Source organism: Candoia aspera, chromosome 9 (genome assembly GCF_035149785.1).
Source record: "Candoia aspera isolate rCanAsp1 chromosome 9, rCanAsp1.hap2, whole genome shotgun sequence".
Classification (NCBI taxonomy): Eukaryota; Metazoa; Chordata; class Lepidosauria; order Squamata; family Boidae; genus Candoia; species Candoia aspera.
The window spans coordinates 18,530,912-18,551,219 of NC_086161.1; the positions used below are offsets into that span (position 1 = coordinate 18,530,912).

At 41.2% G+C, this 20,308-nt stretch overlaps 1 protein-coding gene across 1 annotated transcript in view; it reads left to right on the forward strand.

Moving 5' to 3' along the window:
- The first annotated feature begins 1,585 nt into the window (after window positions 1-1,585).
- Window positions 1,586-20,308, forward strand: part of LOXL2 (lysyl oxidase like 2) — a 60,795-nt gene continuing 42,072 nt past the window's right edge. The window contains exons 1-2 of the mRNA XM_063311588.1: window positions 1,586-1,930; window positions 4,056-4,231. Of these exons, the coding sequence (XP_063167658.1) occupies window positions 1,615-1,930; window positions 4,056-4,231 (492 nt within the window). The 5' untranslated portion in view covers window positions 1,586-1,614. The remainder of the gene's footprint in view (window positions 1,931-4,055; window positions 4,232-20,308) is intronic.

Below are 20,308 nucleotides of genomic sequence, written 5' to 3' on the forward strand. Positions count from 1 at the left end.
AGCACAGAGGCGGCTGACCCTATGTGAGAGTTGTCCTGGAGGTCGGTCCTCAAGTCTCTTGACAGAACAAGAATTCAGCCTCCAAAGCAATCACAGGTTACAGATCCCCACTGGGTAGCCACAGCCTATCACCAAAACATCTGGGAACAGGAACATGAATCTGGGGCTATGTTGTATAATAAATATACCCAGGTGAGACTTCAACCTTTAAAAAAGGATTTTGCACCTGTGTGTGTGTGTGAGAGAGAGAGAGAGAGAGGAAGATGTACTAGAACTGTTATTGCTTTGGGGTTGTTGTTTTTAAAACATCTGGGAACAGAGACATCCATGGCAAGCTGCAATGATATCAAAATGAGGACACATGTATCAGGACTTAATCATGCAAATGATGGGATTATGCCTGGGAAACAGTGGGAGGTAGCATCTAAAGCTGCAACAGAGGTGGTGATGCAGGTTTTTTTTTTTTAAAAATAAACTTTATTTTATTACAATTTGAAAAAAAATACACAGATACAACCCCTCCCAAAATACAAGAAAAAAACAACAACCGATAAACAATAGCAAACAAAGAAAAGGGGGGGAAAAACATACACGATCTAAACATATCAACAGTAGATAAAATATTAGACATAGCATAACAATTTCTGATTCAAAAGAGAATAAGAGTATCATTGTACAATACCTTGAAATCTGTGCCAAAAGGAAACATATTGCATTATTTTTTGATTAGCAGAAAAAAATGCATTTCAAAAATGGATAAATTATACCTCTCCCGAATCTAATCCTTAATATCCGGAGTAGTAATACTCTTCTGATTTCTCAAAATAATTCTCTTAGCAATTTGCCATGCCTGATATAGCCAAAGCTTGTGCCAGATTGGCATAAAAATTAAATATGCAGAGGCTGCAAGTTTGTATCTCTTTCTTGGATAGGGGTAGGTGGAGGAAATCATTTTGCTTTTCATCTAGCAGATGAAAAGATAATTATTTCTTTCCAAGGTGAATTGCGTTTCTAAGAGAAACCTAGCAGTTCAGGGTGTTCCTTGTGCCGTAAAACAGATGCTGCCGGCTGCCTGCAGCTCCTGATCCACAGCTGCCCATCAGCCATTACTTGGTGCAGAGGTCAGAAAGGAGAAGGGTGGCAAAATCTGAAAAATAAATAAATAAATTTATCAATCCAGGCTTAGTCACGGCAAAATCAGTGGGAATGTGTGAATCAGCCATAATCTGCTACCAGTCCTCAATTCTGACTGATTCCAGTCCATTCTTATTTGGACTCCTGATTCTGTTTAGAAAATCAATCTGATTTGGAGGCCAGAATGGATTAAAAAGGAATCATTTAGCTTCATTTCACCAAATCAGTTTGGAAGCATTCAATCTGATCTGGCCAATCAAATCCATCTCATCCACCAGGTTGGTTTGAAATCCATCTGATTTGGTTTCCATCAAATCCCCTTTCAGTTGGGTCTCAAAAGTGAATGTTTACATACCCCTAAGCATCAACCTTGTTTCTCAAATATCTCCTTCATTTCTTTCCTTCCAGCAAACAGGACAGCCTGCCTTCTAACCTTTGATTGAACTTAGACTTGCTTCCAAAGGGAACTTCACGTCCTCAATGGCAAGATTCCCGAACTTCCATTTGGTCCTTTTCTTCTTCTTTTTGTGCCTGGACCACCTGATCCTTGCCCAATATGAACAACATATCCATCCTCAGCCTCAGCAGCCCAGCACCACGACTTTTATCCGGCTCCGGTTGGCAGGAGACAAGAGGAAGCACAACGAAGGGCGAGTGGAAGTCTTCTATAACAAGGAATGGGGCACCATTTGTGATGACGATTTCTCCATCTACCCAGCCCGTGTGATCTGCAAGGAAATGGGCTATGTGGAAGCTATCTCCTGGTTCCCTGGCTCTAAATATGGCAAAGGAGAAGGTAAGGGGCAGAGCAACAGTCTTTTGGCTTTCTGACCCTAGTAGAAAGCATCAGCCAGATAAAGGGAGCTGTCAATATATGGTGGCATGTTTATCCCCTTCTCCCTTTTTTCAAAAGCCTCCCAACACATTCGTAAGGTATGTTAGACCAATGTTAACCTCTGGCTTCTAGGCCCAGAGTCCTCACGGTGTCCTATTCCTGACCCATCTAGGACAGACCTTCAATCCTGCTTTGCTGCAACTTTCACAGTCCATTCCTGATGTCATTTGTTCCACCCACTTGAAGTTCTTGAAGCAGAAGACTTCACTTTCTACATAGCAGGGCCAGCCCTAAGATTGGCCAAGAGAGAAGGACTATTGTATCAGGTAGTTGCCCACTGGTGCCGTGCAACAATCCTTGCTCTGGAGCTCTGTGCTCTTCTACAAAATCAGGATTCAGCTTAGATAAGATACTCCCCCGCAGTCTGTCAGTCTTTACTGTGGTCTTTGACCAGCTTGAGAAGATTTCAACAAAGAGATAAGAAATGGTAATACTAACACCCACTTTAAAAACTGTAAGATACCCCTTCATACCATACAATTTTTTCATATATTACTAAAGATACATGTATGTATATATGTATGCATGTGGACGTGTGTTATTCATGTATGTGTATATACACACATGAACTTAACATACACACACACACACACACATGCTCCAAGGTTGAAATCCTGAAATCAGCAAGGTTTTCATTTCCTTGGTGCCACTATGCCATTTTGCCTTATAGTCCCAGCGCCTCTGCTTCTCCGGAAATTGCACCAAATTTGGGCCATGTGTATATATGGCCTATTTATCAACAGATTGTTGAGTTCACTTAGGGTGCCCTATTTATGGAATGGCAACATCCTGGTCCCCGCAATCATGCCACTGAGAACCTGGCCTCTAAGCACCACAGCTCCTGAAATGAACCTTCTTCCCTTTAGATAACTTAAATTCAGACTCCTTGAATTTAATCAATTCAATCCAATCAATTCAGTCATCAATTCAGTCCTGTCCACTGATGGCTAAATAGGGAAGGATAATTTGTAGCCTGGAAAAGTAGAGGCTGTGGATTTGGGGTGGAGTGGGGAGGGACCAGTAGGCTTTGCTAGTATGGTTGCATCATGAAGTAACCCTTGAAGATTTCTTTGTGAAGAAGTTTGGTCAGTTGTGGGAATGGCATGGAAAATCACTAGGAGTAAAATAAAACGTGGGGTTTGCATGGTGTGAAATAGAAAGTGTAAGAAAGCAGTTGGTATTCTTTTGCTGTTCAGCTACTCGTCTTGGATTCCACAACAATACGTTAAGAGGTGAAACACCTTCCCTTACAAGTGAAATATTCTTACCTTAACTGCTAACTAAACTCTTATCTATTTGTCTGTTCCCTACCAGCCAACCAGTCTAATCTGTCTACCTATTTACTTAACTTACCTATCAACTTACCTATCTAGTCCTCCTACTAACACATTACTCCAAACCAGATGTTCCAAATACGTTTATTAAAAAACAAATCGTCATTGATGTAATGGTCTGTGGGAATGACCTTGGGAGACAGGAGGAAGAGGCACAGACTAGGCAATGGTCAGATAAGAGGCAGCTGAGCCCACAGAAGCAATGGGAGTATGGCAAAAATCTCAGAAAGGACCCTTCCTAGTTTCTTGGAATGTAAAGGCGAGAGGGGAGAGATGTGGTTTCAGACCGGCAAGATGCTGTTCGTGTACCCTTATAATAAAGATAGAGCTAGTAGTCCTGGGTGTGTTTCTCATCTGGACTACCTCGTAAGGCTGACATTAGGAGGAGGAGCATTTAAAAAGAAGGAAAATAACAGGAGTTCAAAAATATTTTTCAAATGTTATATAAAGGTAGTCTCTACCTTTTCTCTGCTTTCTCTACCTTTTCTCTGCTTAGATGTGTGCCATTATGGCTATTTTTCATCTGTCAGCTTTTTCTGTCCTTCGTCCTAAAGGAGACAGCTTTGAAGAGGCTTGCACATTGCCGTAGCTGGCTGCAGAGCTCCATCCTGTGAAATTCTTTCTACTCCATGAAGTGGAGACTGTGCCTCCTAAAAGAGACCTTTGGGTCTTCTGCTCCTCTTTCTCTGTAGGCCCAATCTGGTTAGACAACCTCTACTGCACCGGCACAGAATCGTCAATAGCTCAATGCAGCTCCAATGGATGGGGTGTGTCAGACTGCAAGCATACCGAGGACGTGAGTGTGGTCTGCAGTGAAAAGAGGATCCCTGGCTTCAAGTTTGAGGACCCTCTGCTCAATCAAATAGAGGTAAGCAAAACCAGGAATGAAAAGAGCTCATTCAGATGGTCTGGCACCTTTGCGGAAACTGGCAACAGCGGCACTCAGTGCATTTCACCAATTACTGCAGCTGCATGGAGGTAAAAAGCTTCTCAGTGTCTTCATTTGGACTCCCTACCTCTTGCACAAAGAAACTTGGTAAAGGTAGAATCTCTCTCCAATCACATTTGACCCCTGGTGAGTCCATAGACACTTCCATGTTTTCTTGGGTTAGAGAGTCAAGAACCTGACTTTGATGGAGATACAGTACGTGAGCTCTGTTACCAGAATGACAGAGGGTAAAGTGTATCTTCAGTCCACAACAGAATAATAGCATTCATAAACAGCTCAGGCAGACACCTCCTTGATTCACTGGAGTGTAAGAAGAGGGAGGAGGTTCAGTACAGCCCAATCAGACTTGCAAGATTCAGTTATTATAGCCCAGGGTTTCTCAACCTTGGCAACTTTAAGTTGTGTGGACTTCAACTCCCAGAATTCCCCAGCCAGCATGGGAATTCTAAGAGTTAAAGTCCACAAATCTTAAAGTTGCCAAGGTTGAGAAACACTGTTATAGCCAGTCTCAATAAAAGTAGTTTTAGCCTTGTTTTAGTAGTTTTAGAGTTGGTTTTTTGGTCTGATCTACCTAGTGGAGCTGACATCAACCTTGGAAGTCCAATTGTGCTGTACCCTTTCTCATACTTCAGGGAATTAAGGAGGTCCGTCTGAGCCACTTACAAATGTCATCTGTCTGTTGTGGACTTAAGATATGTTTTACTCCTTGTCACTTTTATAACGGAGCTCACAGACATCCATCAAAATCATATTGCTCACTCTCTACACTTGGTCACAATATGGAAGTGATTCACAATTGCCTTCCTCTGGGTTTCTTATTTATTTACCTCCCAAATATCTAAAGCCTTGAGTCTCCCATCCAGGTTTTACTCAGGTTTGACCCTGCTTAGTTATAGTCAGTTAGATACTTCACCTGCTGCCAGCCACTGAAGCTGACCTCCTAGTAAACAGAAATATGTGTGGAAGCATAAATAAAACGCTTAGAAGAATGTTTGCTAAGTGTTAAATAAGGTAGGTACAGAAGGATGGAGATGCACCTATTTTATTTTACTAATTTTTAAATTGTATTTTACTATATTTTCTTTTGATAACTTGAACGTACAACCAAGAAAAACAGCAGGTGACTGAATGAAAGAGCCAAAGGAAACAAAAAGAGATTTGCAAGCTGAATAAAACTGAATAAGACTCTTCAGAGTAACATCCAATTAATTCTACATATAAAGGTGATCTTATACCAGTTTAGCACTTTGGAAAACCATTATTAGATCAATTTTTAAACATTAGCAAAGGCAGCCAGTATAATAAACACCTCCAGTCTGAATTAACAATTAAGAGCTTTTCTCTAATCCAAGAAATTCTATCCTTATTATAATGAATCAGATAAAATCTAACTTTTAAAAACCTTATGTTAAGAGAAACCTTCACTTTGGATGTGGTACAAGTCCATGTGCAGAATTATAATCCATAAATGGTTTCCAGATTATATTAGATTCAACATCAGACTCATGATTTTTAACAAAGAATTAATTGTGGAGTCCTTGGTGTTCTCTGAGCTTGGTTGTTTGCTTGTAGACATTTCGTTGCCCAACTAGGCAACATCTTCAGCGCTGATGATGTTGCCTAGTCGGGTAATGAAACATCTGCAAACAAACAACCAAGTTCAGAAAACACCAAGGACTCCACAGTTCAACTCTGACCTACAGAAATTCTCTTCTAAAGAATTGATTTTTGACATTGACGCATACTCCTATAACTTAATCTGCATCTTTCGGTTCTGTTTGTGATCTGATGGATGTAACACAACATCAGAGACATTGACTGGTGTGGACTCTCTGCCCTCCATCTGCTTATAGGGATCAAGTCTTTCCGTATAGGAATTCCTGAAATCATTGCCATATTCTAAAGCAGATAAGTAGGATTAGCTCTCTTGATCAGACAATGGGAAAAGTCCAGGTTCTTTTTATGACAGCCCTGAAATAATCATGGAAGAATGCAGAATACTTTGGGGTAAATAGAGATTGCACTGCACCCCTGCTGTGGAAGTTCACCAAGTATTCAGAAGGAGTCTTCGTACCCTTCTTGGAGATGCTAGTATTGTAATGTCGGACCTTATACATGTAATATAATTAATTACATTAATTACTGTAAAGTAATTAGGCACCCTTTGGTGGCAAGTAAACACACTTGGGACTCTCTCTCCCCCCCCCCCTTTTCTGTGCCTTTTTTATTTTCTGGGAACATGGCATATTTTCAAGAAAAACATGAGATTGAGCCACCAATTCTGTTTATTTTATTTTCGAATATACCTATTGGGTACAGAAACTTTCTTGCACATAAAAATAATAGGGGCTGGCACTTTGCAGCAAGCTCACTACTTCGTTTTTTTCAAATTAATTTTAAAAAATAATAATAATCAGGTCAGGTGGGTCATGGAACCTAGTGAAAGCCAAAAATGATGCCCATGTTTCTCTTGCCATAATGTTTAAATGAACATAGTTAAACCTCCTGCAACATGTAGGGTTTTCTTCTGAAAATAAATTTTGCTGTGACTCCAGTGGAGATGGAGAAGAAAATGATGATGATTTATTGTCATGTTTCTTGACTTTGTCTTTCTAAAAAGTCAACCTTAAAATTGTTTTTTAGCTTGAAACTGCTCTGATCGAAGTGGTAGATCATCCGGGTGGCCACAAAGGCCATCAAGTCAGCATTCTTTATAGCTCCATGATCAGATGGGAGAGAACTGTTCTGTGACTGCCAGAAGGGTTAGCCAATCAGCATCCTGGAAAGAGAAAGACCCTGTTCAACTTAGTTCAGCAGTTTCCTTTCTGTCCAGAAAAGGACTATGTGTGGGTTCAAAGAGAATTTACCACTCAAGATCTATGCTGCTATCCACGTTCTGAGTTTCCAGCATGCACCTTTTGAGATTCAGCATTAAAGGAAAACAAAAACAAAAAAACCCAGCAAATAGAGACAGAATGATGTGTACCCATTTCTTGAATGAGTGTGAAGCCTTTCTTTCTTTTTAATTCCAGCAGTTGTCTTAAGGACAGCTCAGCATCTGGAGGTGGTCATAGGATATCTGGGATGGCTTTTTCAGTCATCTGATTCCCCAGGGCCAAAGTTTAATTTTCAGAGCAAAAGCTGGGGAAAACGTGGAACAGTCTAGACAGAGGGCCTTCACTCGAGGATGTTTCAGCCATGAATCACTATACAGCAGTTGTTCTGACTCTGCTGTCCCTTCACAAAGGTTCAAAGTGTAGTGGGTTAATTCAAGGCCATTCCTTTCTTGACGGATGAATTAGTTGAAACTAAGCTAACTCTTCCAAGGAGGTTGCTCAATCCATCAAGACTGGGGGAGGGAAGATGGGAAAGAAGGGAAATGCTTTGTGTAGGAAGACTGTGTAGGAGCAAAGAATTTGGCTAATTTATCAAGGATGGATCAACACTGCTGTACCCATGTTTTCTTAATTTTGTTTGTACCTCATGTTGAGTTAGATTGGAAACCAGCAAAAAGCCTCCAGTTGACACTATCTGCTGCTCAACTTAGTATATATTCCTAACTTTATTAGGGTTCTCATGGGGGTATTGGCTGACTTTGGCTAGTTCAACAAACATGCGTTCCTAACTCTGCTTTCTGAGTAACAGTAATATAATATGGATATTTGCAAAGGGCAATTAGTGGCTCAAAAGAGGATGTCTTAATTCTTTCCTGCCTCCTGTTTTTTCCCCAGTTGGGCTTATTTCTGGCCTTAGCATCCTGCTGGTGCAGGAGGATAAAAAGGTTCTCATAACTGTTTTGCAAAGGCAAAAATTATTCCCAGTGATCCTTCTTCTTAGTAGCCTTGCATATATTATTTATTTATTTATTTATTTATTTTCTATCCCACCTTTATTAATATATGCCACAATCAAATACATAAGAGTGCATTTGAGGCAGCCTTAAACAAAGTCAGACCACCAGTGTGAAGCCAATTAGTGGCCTGCTAGAACCACCTAATGGAGCAGTGCAGCCCATCAAATAAGGTTGGCTGTGATTCTCCAAGATCCTGGAAGGAAGCCATTCCTAGTCTTTCACTTCTTTTGAGTGGTGAAGTTTGAACTTCCGATAGGACATATGCAGAAATCAGATTTCACACATGTGACTTGCATCTTGCCTGGAAGGAGGTACATATCCTGAGTCCACAGGAGGTACATATCCTGAGTCGGCATCCTTGAGTATAGTCCTCCGGGCCCTTCCACATCACCAGTCTACAATTATTAATGAGATAAGGGAACATGTAAGTATCAAATGCAAGGGAGCAATATTATTAATTAATTTTAATCAAAGAGAAGTAATTGGTAAATTATTTTTTTCAGGCTTCATTCATTTCTTTGCCCTGACCCGCTGACATTCTGGAATAAAGCTGCCATCAGGGTGCTCTGGGGATCAAGTGTGGCTCCCCATCCCTTAACAGTTGTGCACAAGTAGCATAGATATAGGCTAGCTAAAGATTTATCTATCTTGAGTTCACTGGATTTGGTGCTTACACTTGCCTTTGTTTGGAGGAGTATTCTAGCTCTAAAACGGTGCTTCTCAGCCCAATAATTAGTCAATACAAAATAAGCAAAGTCTCCTTTGAGTTAAGCTTAACTCCATGCTGTTTTCTTGGCAATGCTACAGAAAATCTTCTTCCAAGATTATATTTGGGGAGTGTGTGTGTAAGTGTTGAATTCCCTAACTAACCTGAAGCCCTGAACTTTATTTATGTATTTATTTATTTAATTGATTGATTTTTATCCCGCCTTTATTATTTCTATAAATAACTCAAGGTGGTGAACATACCTAATATTCCTTCCTCTGCCTATTTTCCCCACAACAACAACCCTGTGAGGTGAGTTGGGTTGAGAGGGAGGGATTGGCCCAAGGTCACCCAGCCGGCTTTCATGCCTAAAGCGGGACTAGAATTCACAGTCTCCTGGTTTCTAGCCCAGCACCTTAACCACTAGACCAAACTGGCTCTTTTTATTGGTGGTCTCTCATCTGAATCCTAAGTAGGCCAACCCTGCTTAAAAGTCTGAGATTGGCCAAGGTCAACCGAGCAGCCTAAGCATCTCCAACATCTCTTTTCTATGGATGCAAGTGTTTCAGAAATGATACTGAATTTCTCATGGAAAGGGAAGCAAAAAGGAATATTTATTGCAACTGTGCAGCTGCAGAACACTTTCCTCCAATCTGTCCAGCCACACAAGCTCTTCTCCCTTGTTTTTGTCCTCATATAAAGTGGCCTCATTCCTTCCACCTCGGGAGTGATGCCCATTCTCTGGAAGCAGCTGTTTTCTCAGCACATAGTGCTGGGCTGTCCAACATCCCGCAGATGCTTGCTGTGTATCAGCATGTGGATTAAAAACAACTCTGAGTTTCTTCCCTGGACGCTACAGGAATTCTTCCCTTAATGGAAAAGCTGACCGTCTGCAGACAAGGCTGAATAAGCAGTGGTTTCACCATTGCTCTTCATTTTTCTCTAACTACAATATTATCACTAGACATACTACAGTGGAGGTTTATTTATCTAGCTTTTTATTTCTGAAGGTCCTGGGAGAGATAGATGCAAATTCAGTTGTTTTAAAATGCTATTGGCTTTACTTAAAAATGAATCTTTAAATGGAACTGCATAATCTTTTGAGAAATCTAATTTGTAGATGTTTACTAAGTAAAGCAAACATATTTTCATTTCAGTTACAAGATGCAATGAAATAGAAAAGGTATAAAATCAAAATACATGTGTAAGAACGCAACAAAAGGTATCTGCGTTCTTCATCATGGTCTAACCTCTAACAACACTGTCTCTTTCCTTCCTTCCTTCCTTCCTTCCTTCCTTCCTTCCTTCCTTCCTTCCTTCCTTCCTTCCTTCCTTCCTTCCTTCCTTCCTTCCTTCCTTCTTTCATCAGTTTTTGACTCCTGACAACTTCATTTTTTCTTGGCAAGATTTTTTGGAAGTGGTTTGCCATTACCTGCTTCCTAAGGCTGAGAGAGAGTGACTGGCCCAAGGTCACCTAGCTGACTTCATGCCTAAGGTGAGACCAGAACTCACGGTCTCCCAGTTTCTAGCCTGGTGCCTTAACCACTACACCAAACTGGCTCTCAACAATTCTGTTCTCTTATATTAAAATTATAAGGACAGCCATGCCAAAGCAGTCTAAACACCTGCAGTTTCCAGCTGTCTTTGGACCTTGCCATAATGAAAAATACAGACCATCCTTCCTTAATCTGGTGCCCTAGAACTATGTAGAATTATGATTCCCATCACCCTCAGATACTATTGCCATTGGCCGTACTGAATGGACATAATAGAAGTTTTAGTCCAGCATATGTGCAGGAGACCAGGGTGTGCTAGGCTATTTCAGATTAAAAGGTTTAGGGAAATGAGTAGATTTTGCAAAGGGACAAATGATAGTAAGCTCCAGTCAGGACTTCATGGAGAAAAGATCCCACCATTAAGATGCCACAGCTGAAAAAGCCCTTTTTCTGGAAAATGTCAACCGCACCTTGAACTATAAGCATCTCTTGCTACATTTATAGCTGTCTGTCTTCATCTGATAGAGTCCTTGCCCTATAAAAAGTACCATCTTTTTAACCCCCCATGACTTCTTAAGTTCAACTCCCATGACTTCATGGATTCACTCACGGAGTTTTCTTGGCAACAATATGTAAGTGGCTTGCTTTATCTTCTTCTGCGATGTTTTTCTGATTTCCCGTTCTAGCCTACAATCACAGCATTCTTTGGTGGCCTCCCATCCCATCCAACTAGACCTGAACCTTCTTAGTTACTGAGCTCAGCTGAGCTCAAACAAGGTCAGCTGGGCACTGCCACATGCTGAGTGCCTATAATGCAAACCCAAGGCAAAATCAAGTGTGTGATTCCAAAGAAGCACCATTTGAGAATTGGACCTTATTGTGCTTCATCCCATAATAACTGTGTGAGGCAGGGGAGGCTGCACTTGGTGAATCTGCTCTGTAAGTTTAATCAAATTTTGAACCAACCAAATATCAGCTGGTAGCTGGAATACTTAATTCTACTTTCCCCAACCCTGGCACCTTCCAGATAAATTGGACTACAACTTCTGTAATTCCAGTTAGTCAGCCCAACCATTAATAGTGCTGGCTGAGAGTAATAGAGCTGATAGTACAATACTGTACATTTGAAGCTGGGCTATCAGAGTTTGCATCCGAGACAGAATTTGGACGCAAGCTTTTTCACAGTGCTCAGCTTATCACTCAGCATTGTCCAGCAAATGTAGTTTAAATATATTCATTATCATTTTGCCATGATATCCTGCAGCGTTATGGCAGTAGGAAATAGGAGCCTATATTTTTTTTTTTAAAAAAGATATACAGCTGCTCATACACGATTTCTATAAAGAATTGCTTCAAACATTCCTTTACAAATATTTCATGTTGACTTTACGCTTTTCTACTTAATATAGCCCTTGCTACTAGCTATAACAAGCCACTGTGCAAACAGAATGTTTCTGTGGCTTTGAATTTTAGCATCAGTTCAGCTATGAGCAGAGAACTTGTGCGTGAGCAGGTGGCATGCATCGAGGCCCCTCTCATATGCTGAAGCCTGGTTGAATAATACTTCCATTTTCTATATTTTGCCATCGAAAATATGCCACCCAATTAACAAGGGCCACAATTTTAATTATGCCAAACGTTTCTGATCTAGTGTCTATTTTAATTAACTCACTAGACTTTGCCACTGCACCCATGAGTTCTACTGGAACAGGTCTCAAAGTTTAAAATGTGCCCACTGATCCCTCGAAATGGTCTGCCTCAGAAACGGGGGGTGCCTAATTCCATCATTTGAGCACTGCTGCACGCTTATCGCAGCCATGCTGTTGGATCCAAGCTTGCCACAAACGTGTATTGTGGAATGTTAACAAAAGATTGAGATTATCTTCTGGTGGTCATTGTGAGGGAAGTCATGTCCTAAATGAAGGTCAATGGAAAGCCTGAAGGATGTTGGCTCTGCCTTCTGATGGTTGTTTATCTTCAAAATTGATTTGGGTTAGGAAGTTCTCCAGGCTAGGATTTGCCTTGGGATAATAGGATATATGGCTACTCCTAGTACTTCAGCAGGCCCATTGCCTGGAAAAATCAAGACATGCAGATCGAAAAGAACTCTTTAGCAGTACTTAAGTACTCAGTCCAAAGGGATTCTCAAGAACATTGCCAGTTGCTGCTTCCAATCCTTTTGCATATTAGATTGAGCTCCACGCAAATCAGTCAGCATTGTCACTGATCTCTGCACTTGGACCCACTGCCTCCTGCAACAATTGTGAGGCTTTGTGGAAATAGAGAACATCCATTTGCAAGCAACAGAAGCATCAGTCATTCACAGTTGTTGCTTTTCATGGGGTGACTTGTGCTTCCATAGGAGGGGACACGGGGCCTATCCTACCTTTCAACTCTTGCACTGCTACCAAGTGATGAGGAGGCCAAAAGACAAAACTGGCATATCAAGAGTTATTCTACCCCCTTAAATACCTTGGTGGCTTATTTCCTTTTACTACTTTTGTTCTTTTGGGGGAGAGGGGAAGGATAGATGATGATGATGATGATGATGATAGAGTGCAAAACTAACGGGGAAGTTAAGAGACTTATTTGTTAGCCATCAGCTGAGCACAGATTGGTAGAGATATCTCTATGCTCTGCTACTAACCAAGAAGAACAACTCTGGCACTCAGTCTCTGCACAGTTCTCTCGCACAAAAGTAAAAATGGCAATTCCTGTGGCATTCTGGTAACTTAATGCATCAGACCAGCATGTTACTTTTTTCAGTTTAGAAAACCAGACCAGCTTGAGCAATGAAAACTCTGGAAAGTACCCCACTGCCACAACTGGGGCAGCATGTGTTTTGTGTTGACAAATAGCATCTCCAGGCACTGATTGCCCTGTTGGGAGTAGGGAAATACTGGTGTGCAATGGGTTGTGTATAGCCTCCATAGCCTGACTTTGCCTAATCCTTGGAACAAATGTTTATCTGCAGTGGAAATATCCTGCCAGGCCTGGATATTTTTCCATGGATGTAATTAAGTAGGTGTGCCTACTTTAACACAATCATTAAGATTCCCCTCTTAAGGCCATCTGCTGTGCTTTATTAAGTCCATTCAGATAGTTCTGCAGTCCCACAAATGTTGTTTTATGGGTGTCTGTGTGTAAAAAAAAAGGGACCGGTCTGCGTTCAGATCAATTGCACTGCTGTGGTTTTGCATACAGAAGCACCCTGGCTCTGTTTCAGCATCTTCAGCTTGATAGGAGATCTAAAATAAAAGCTGAGGTCCAAACTAGATGAAGCAGTAATGGTGTGTGACCAATTAGCATACAGAGTTTAAACATGTTAAATGGCTACCCTGCAGGGGTGGAATTGGGTCATAGTGTGCAAAGAGAGACGCTTTATCCTTCTTCCCCACAGTGGTCTCATTAACCTCCTTGCACTCCAAAGCTGTTCTGTCTTCAGAGAAGACAGGTCCCACTGGGAGAAGATGGCCTTCATACACTGGCTTGTGCAGCCTCCCATCAAAGAGAAGATGTAGCTTGGGGCTAGTGAGCTCACTTTGCATACGGAGACCTCTATATTTGTCATCCCTCCCAGGTAAACCGGACAGGAAACACAACCAGATGAGCTACTTCTACTTCATTGTTAGGCTACATTAACAGAATCTTGCAAGTCTGAAAGTACAAATCTTCCGCCCTCCCCATTTACTGTCTGAGTAGTTAGGGCAGGTCCTTCCTAAGTTTCTTTCTCTGGCCATTACTCCGTTGTGGGCTCCTCCCCCCTTTATCTGATCATCCCCTGGACATCTCCCTCCACCACCACCACCCCGTCTTCAAAGGTCATGCTCACATTCCTTTACAATACTCAATTCCTGTCCAATCTGCTGCCAGTGCTCTGATTCTGATCCATCTCAGTCACTATCAATCTGAGCAGAGACAGCACAGAACCAGACAGGCCAGTTCTTTACTTCAGTAGAAGAAAAGTCCATGTGTTCATCTGTCAAGACACAAACCACCCCGTAGGTGCTGTCTTACTGAACTTGTCAGACAAGCAGTAAAATAAATCCTCTAGAGCTGCCTGTGGGGAGGGAATCCCTCAGACAGGGCTCAGCAGTCTTTTGGAATTTAAAGGAGAAAATCCAAACAATCCAAACTGCAGACTGTTTTCAATGATTCGTTGGGTAAATCAAACAGAATGGAATGTTGCACTGGCCTGGACCGGATTTTCCTTATCTCTATCCTCTCATACTTCTTTCTGTTACGCACAGGCATCTTATTCATGAGCTTTAGTTTTAACAGCTGACTGCTAATGGCACTCCCCCGGTCTTTCCCCAGCTTTGCTTCCCACCATGTTTGCATTTCTCTGGGGCCTCACATGCCAAGAATGTGGTTTTTTTTTACCCTACTGAGCAGTTGGAATATTCATGATACATTCCATAACTCCTCACCAGCTGAACTGAGAAGTTATGGAGCTTCCATTTATTTATTTATTTAATTTTTATCCCACCTTTATTATTTTTTATAAATAATTCATGGCAGCGAACATACCTAATGCTCCTTCCTCCTCCTATTTTCCCCACAACAACAACCCTGTGAGGGGAGCTGGGCTGAGAGAGAGGGACTGGCCCAAGGTCACCCAGCTGGCTTTCATGCCTAAGGTGGGACTAGAACTCACCGACTCCTGGTTTCTAGTCCAGCACCTTAACCACTAGACCAAACTGGGTCTCAATTAACCAAGCCTACAACTTAAGAATGTAAGTAGTGTCCTGCTGGATCAGATCCCTGGCCCATCTAGTCTAGCAGTCTCTTCTCACAGTGGCCAACCAACTGCACAAGGAAGCCTGCTACAGATAGTCCTCATTTAGTGACCATAATTGGACTGGCAACTCGTTTGTTAAGTGAAGCAGACACCAAGTGAAACCGCAACTGTGCTTATGATCTTACTTCAGCTTGCTTTTTATGTATAGACCTGTGAAGGTCATAAATGCGAGGACTGGTTGCAAAGTTACTTTTTCATCACCGTCGTAATTGCAAATGTTTGCTAAATGAGGACTACCTGTAGTCTCCCAGCAGATGACCTTCAGAAGCAGCCACACTGCCATCAAGCCTAATAGCTATGGATCCCCATGATCAAAGGGGTTGGTCCACTGATGAATTGGTCTTTTCTTTTTTAATCCAGCTGCACTGCTAGCCAGCATCATATCTCGTGGTAGGAAATTCTAACATTTAATGTGTAAAAGAATATTTCCTTTTGTTTGTCCTTATTCTTCCAGGATTCTATTTCATTGGGTGACCTCTAGTTCTAGTATTTTGGGAAGGGGAAAATAGCTTCTCCTTGTCCATTTTATCCACGCTATCCACAATTTTGTTCTCATTTGCCATCAAGGGCTGAGGTTACACATCTCAGGAAGCCAAGTTTTTTAGCCATGGCTTGATGAGTAAATTACCAAAGACTGGGCTCACACATTGAGTTAGGCTATAAACCATGGTTTAGAAACCCACAGTGACTGCTTTCACATAATCCATTGATGAAAAACCGAACAAATCATGTTATGTCTGTGTTCACATAACTCTTGACAAATGAACTCCTTGCTATTCTTATTCATATTATTCAATTTATATAGCCACCCATTTCATATATGTGACTCTGGGCAGCATGCAATAAAAACAGACCACAAAAAATATTAAAATTTATACCATAATAAAAACATTAATATTATTAAAAAGACTAAAAGAGAGCATCTTTGATATTGTGTACCGCAGGGTTTCTCAACCAGGGTTCTGTGGCACCCTAGGTTCCACAAGAGTTCACTAGGAGTTCCCTGGGAGATCACAATTATTTAAAAAATTATTTCAAATTCGGGCAACTTTACATTAAAGAGGTAAGTTTCATTCTTTATGTTTAGTTTAAGAACACTGTTCATGCATATATACAGGCCTACCCAAGAAACGAATATAATAATGTTGTAACGTCTGGCCTATATCTGAGCCTCACTGTGCAGGGGTTCCCTGGGGCCTGAAAAATATTTCAAGGGTTCCTCCAGGGTCAAAAGGTTGAGAAAGGCTGATGTACAGTGTAGTCATCTCACCAGTTCTTTCTCCCTGTCATGCTTAGCCCTGACTGAAGTTGGTGGTCTACTGTGCATGTCGCTTCGGAGTATCCAACATCTTGGATGTCTGGAAACATGTCCAGCTCCAGTGGGCCAAAATACTTGCTCTTCTGATGAGGAAGCCCTGCTCTTTAATAGTTCTTGTGCTTAGTTCGATGCTGAAGATTGGAAGTTGTTTCAGGGTTGGCTATACGAGCTGGATCACAAAAGTGTACAGCCCGGGGCAGATCTTGGTTGGAACAATAGTTATGAGTTGGATGAGCAAATGCAGCGTTACTGTAAACTGCTTGTGGAATTCCCAGGATCCCCCCACCTTCCAAAAAATTAAAAGCTTAATATTCCTGGTGCCAAAAGTACTGCCAGAAAAAATGTTACGCATGCTGGGAATGAGTCAAGAAAGAAGGGAATTCTGTGTCCAAAGATTGTGATGTCCTCCCAGACCAATGATGGAGCTTTCAAGCAGATGCTTCTGTATGTGGACCTGTCTGTCTCATCTGAGATTGTACATACTGAGAGTATGTGCCAATGCATTCTTTGGATTGTTTGGCTTCTTGAAGGAAAACTAGATTACTGTGGTGCTCTAGGCTTACAGGAGAATTTTAACAGAAGGATGGGCTATCCCAAGGAGAAAAATAAAAGCGTGGGAAAATCTGCACAAAGCAGAGGGTCAGAAAATGATCTTAGGGAGGGGGACCTTAGCTCAATGACAGAGTATATGTTTTATTTCAAAAGCATTGCAAGTCTGATCACAGCACCTTCTGGCCATGAATAGTTGGCTAAGAACTAGAATGTGAGGAACACAGCCAACCCTATCTGACCAGAGTCAGTGCTTACTGCATACGTAACCTTTTGAAGAGGGATAGTGACTCAAGATACTAATTTTTGCTATTATCCAGGGCTGAAATTTTGGTCAACAGTATGTGTTTAATAGGTTAAGTGAAAAAAATGGTACAAGTGTAACTGAATCAGAGTGTCATTGTTTCTGCAAGCAACAGGGAAGACAAGATTTCCAGGTGAAATAAGTTCAGCTTCTCCCAATCCCAATTTCCAATCCCCCCCCTCCCAATGGGGGGGGGGATCCTCTTCTTAAAAGCATTTACTTCCAGAAATTCCTCTTTAAAACACTTTTTATGAACCTTAAATATTATCTGCAGTAATATTGATACAGGCTTACTAAAAAACCATTGGGAGGGTCCAGTCTTAATCAGAACAAATGCATCCCATTGAATCCAGAAGTATAACTAACTCTGGATCAATCCCTTTTGACCTAAGTATCTAACAATCAGCTTTTTCTAGTTGACTGTGGTCCTTTCCACACCATCAACTTAAAGCATTTTCTGAAGTCATCAACCTTTCTTGTGTCAAAATTAAAAGAACGAGTAGAGGCCTTATGTCATTTTAGTGATGGGCCATTCTATTAAGTCACTGGTGAAGAAATGGTCATGCATGTTTTGTATTATATTCTACTTGTCAGATGAATTTTAAAGAAGGCTGTTATCACCACAGACTACAGCAGGTGATAGGACCTTGCCAACTGCTCCTGATCTTTGAAATCTAAACAGGATGGTTAGTACCTGGGTGGAAGACTTACCATGAAATCCCAAGGCTGTAAATTAGATTGGGGAATTTAAAAAAATAACTTAGAAGAAGGCACTAGCAAAATACTGTTGTATTTTAATATTGTTGCCAACTCCATGGATGTGACGATGTGGAACTGAGTTGAGAGAAGTGTTTACTTTTATCTTCTATTTGAGAGCATTGTGTTTTTTCAGGAACTTACCACAACACTCCCTGATTGCCATCAGTTCATAACATGACTGAAACTGTGTCTGATTATCTTTTATTTCCTTTGGCTTTGTACCAGACTAGTTTTTCCATTTGCCCACTGTCAGTGGAAAATAAAAGCTACTTTTTCTTTATACATTATAATACAAAGCTTTCAGTTCAAATGCCCCTTAATGATGCTTTTTTATTATTATTCAAACTTCCTAAAGACTTGGCAATTCCTCAAAATACTTTTCTTTTCCCCAGAGAAAGATATACAATGATAATTTTAACTCGCAGCTGGTAGGAAATCCGAGTAGCATTCCTGCATCATTCCTTCTAATTCTATTAAAAGGACGGGGAGACCCCAAGACTTTCAGAAAAACAAAATTCTTTGGGAAAAAATAGACATACAGGCAGTGAGTGTTTTGTGGTCAGCTGGGGATGAGTTAGGTCAGTGGTTCTCAGCCTTTTGTATCTTAAGTCCCACCAATCATTCCATCAAAAAATTGGATCCCACCACCTTTCTCTGAGAAGGATATTTAGATGTTCAGAGGCGTTCTTAAATTTTGCAGATATAAACATTGCAGTAATTCTGATAAAGAGAACCAATCTGGTGTGATGGTTAAGGCATCAAGTTGGCAACCAGGAGACCAGGAGACCATGAGTTTTGGTCCCACCTGAGGCACAAAGCCAGCTGGGTGACCTTGGGCCATTCCCTCTCCTCTAGCCCTAGGAAGGGGGCAATGGCAAAGCACTTCTGAAATCTTGCCTAGGAAACTGCAGGGACTAGTCCAGGCAGCCTCTGAAAATTGGACGCAATTGAACAGCAGGAAAAAGAAAATAAAAATCTGTTGATAATATTTGTTACTTCTGTAAGTGTAAAATAACAACCAAGAGCTAACTTGGGCTGAAGTACTGTTGGCTGCTGTGGGAACAGATTTTCCCTTAACCGAAATCAAGAGATACATCCAAGTAATGAAAGAGCTGGTGAGCGCTCTCTTGTTTTAATGTAAATAATGGACAATAATGCAAAACGGTATTTAGTCACCATAGGCCATAGAGACTGTTCCAGTCTCGGACAACAGAAAATGCTTTGCTGCGATGCTCAGCTTATTTGTCTAAGTATGCTTGACCAAAGAATGACTTTTGGCTCTGATTCCATTGTTGTTCTCCTCTCACCCTTGGGTGAGAGTTTGGGGTGAACATCTCCACACAACTGGCTGAGAAACTCTGGATTAAGAGGAAAAAGTAGCTGGTGAAGTGAACTCTCTCTTTCTCACTTTCTGTTTGAATACTTCAAACAGAAAGACTGGTAAAATAGACCCAGGAAGAAAAAAGGGTTAGGTCAGAAAAAGAGCAACTAGTATACTCAACTACTAATTAAATCTATCCAGATTTGCTCAAAGAAAATGTAATACTTCCAAAGGAAGAAAATGTATTTGCTTTGCTTTTAATTTTGCATATTCTATGCACCCTAGCCAATATCTGAATAGGTCCCCCATCTTTCTCACAGTTGGAAGGGAATGTCCTTCACGATGGGAACTTTTGAGTCACAGTTTTAATTGAAACTTGCACTGAACGAGGAACAATTTACTGCCAATGGAGTCAGTCATCACTTTTTATTCAGTCCAAAGGTTTTTATTCGGTCAGCCAAGGCTAGTAGCCAGCAGGAGTCACATCTTGTAATAAGCTGCATTTTGTTTAATTATGGTTTGTGGAATAAACCAGCTCTGGTTTCCTTTGCAAAACATACTAAAGGTAGTCCTCGATTTACGACAACAATTGGGACCAGAACTTCTGCCACTAAGCCAGATGGTCATTAAGTGAGTCACACCTGATTTTATGACCTTTTGCCATGGTTGTTAAGTGAATCATGTGGTTGTTGAGCAAATCTAGCTTCCCCCATTGACTTTGCTTGTCGAAAGCTGGCTGGGAAGGTCGCAAATGGCAATCACATGACCCTGGAATGCTGCAACCATCATAAGTGCGAGTTGGTTGCCAAGTGCCTGAAGTTTGATCACATGACCGTGGGGGAATGCTGCGATGGTTGTAGTGCAAGGACCGGTCATAAGTAACTTTTTC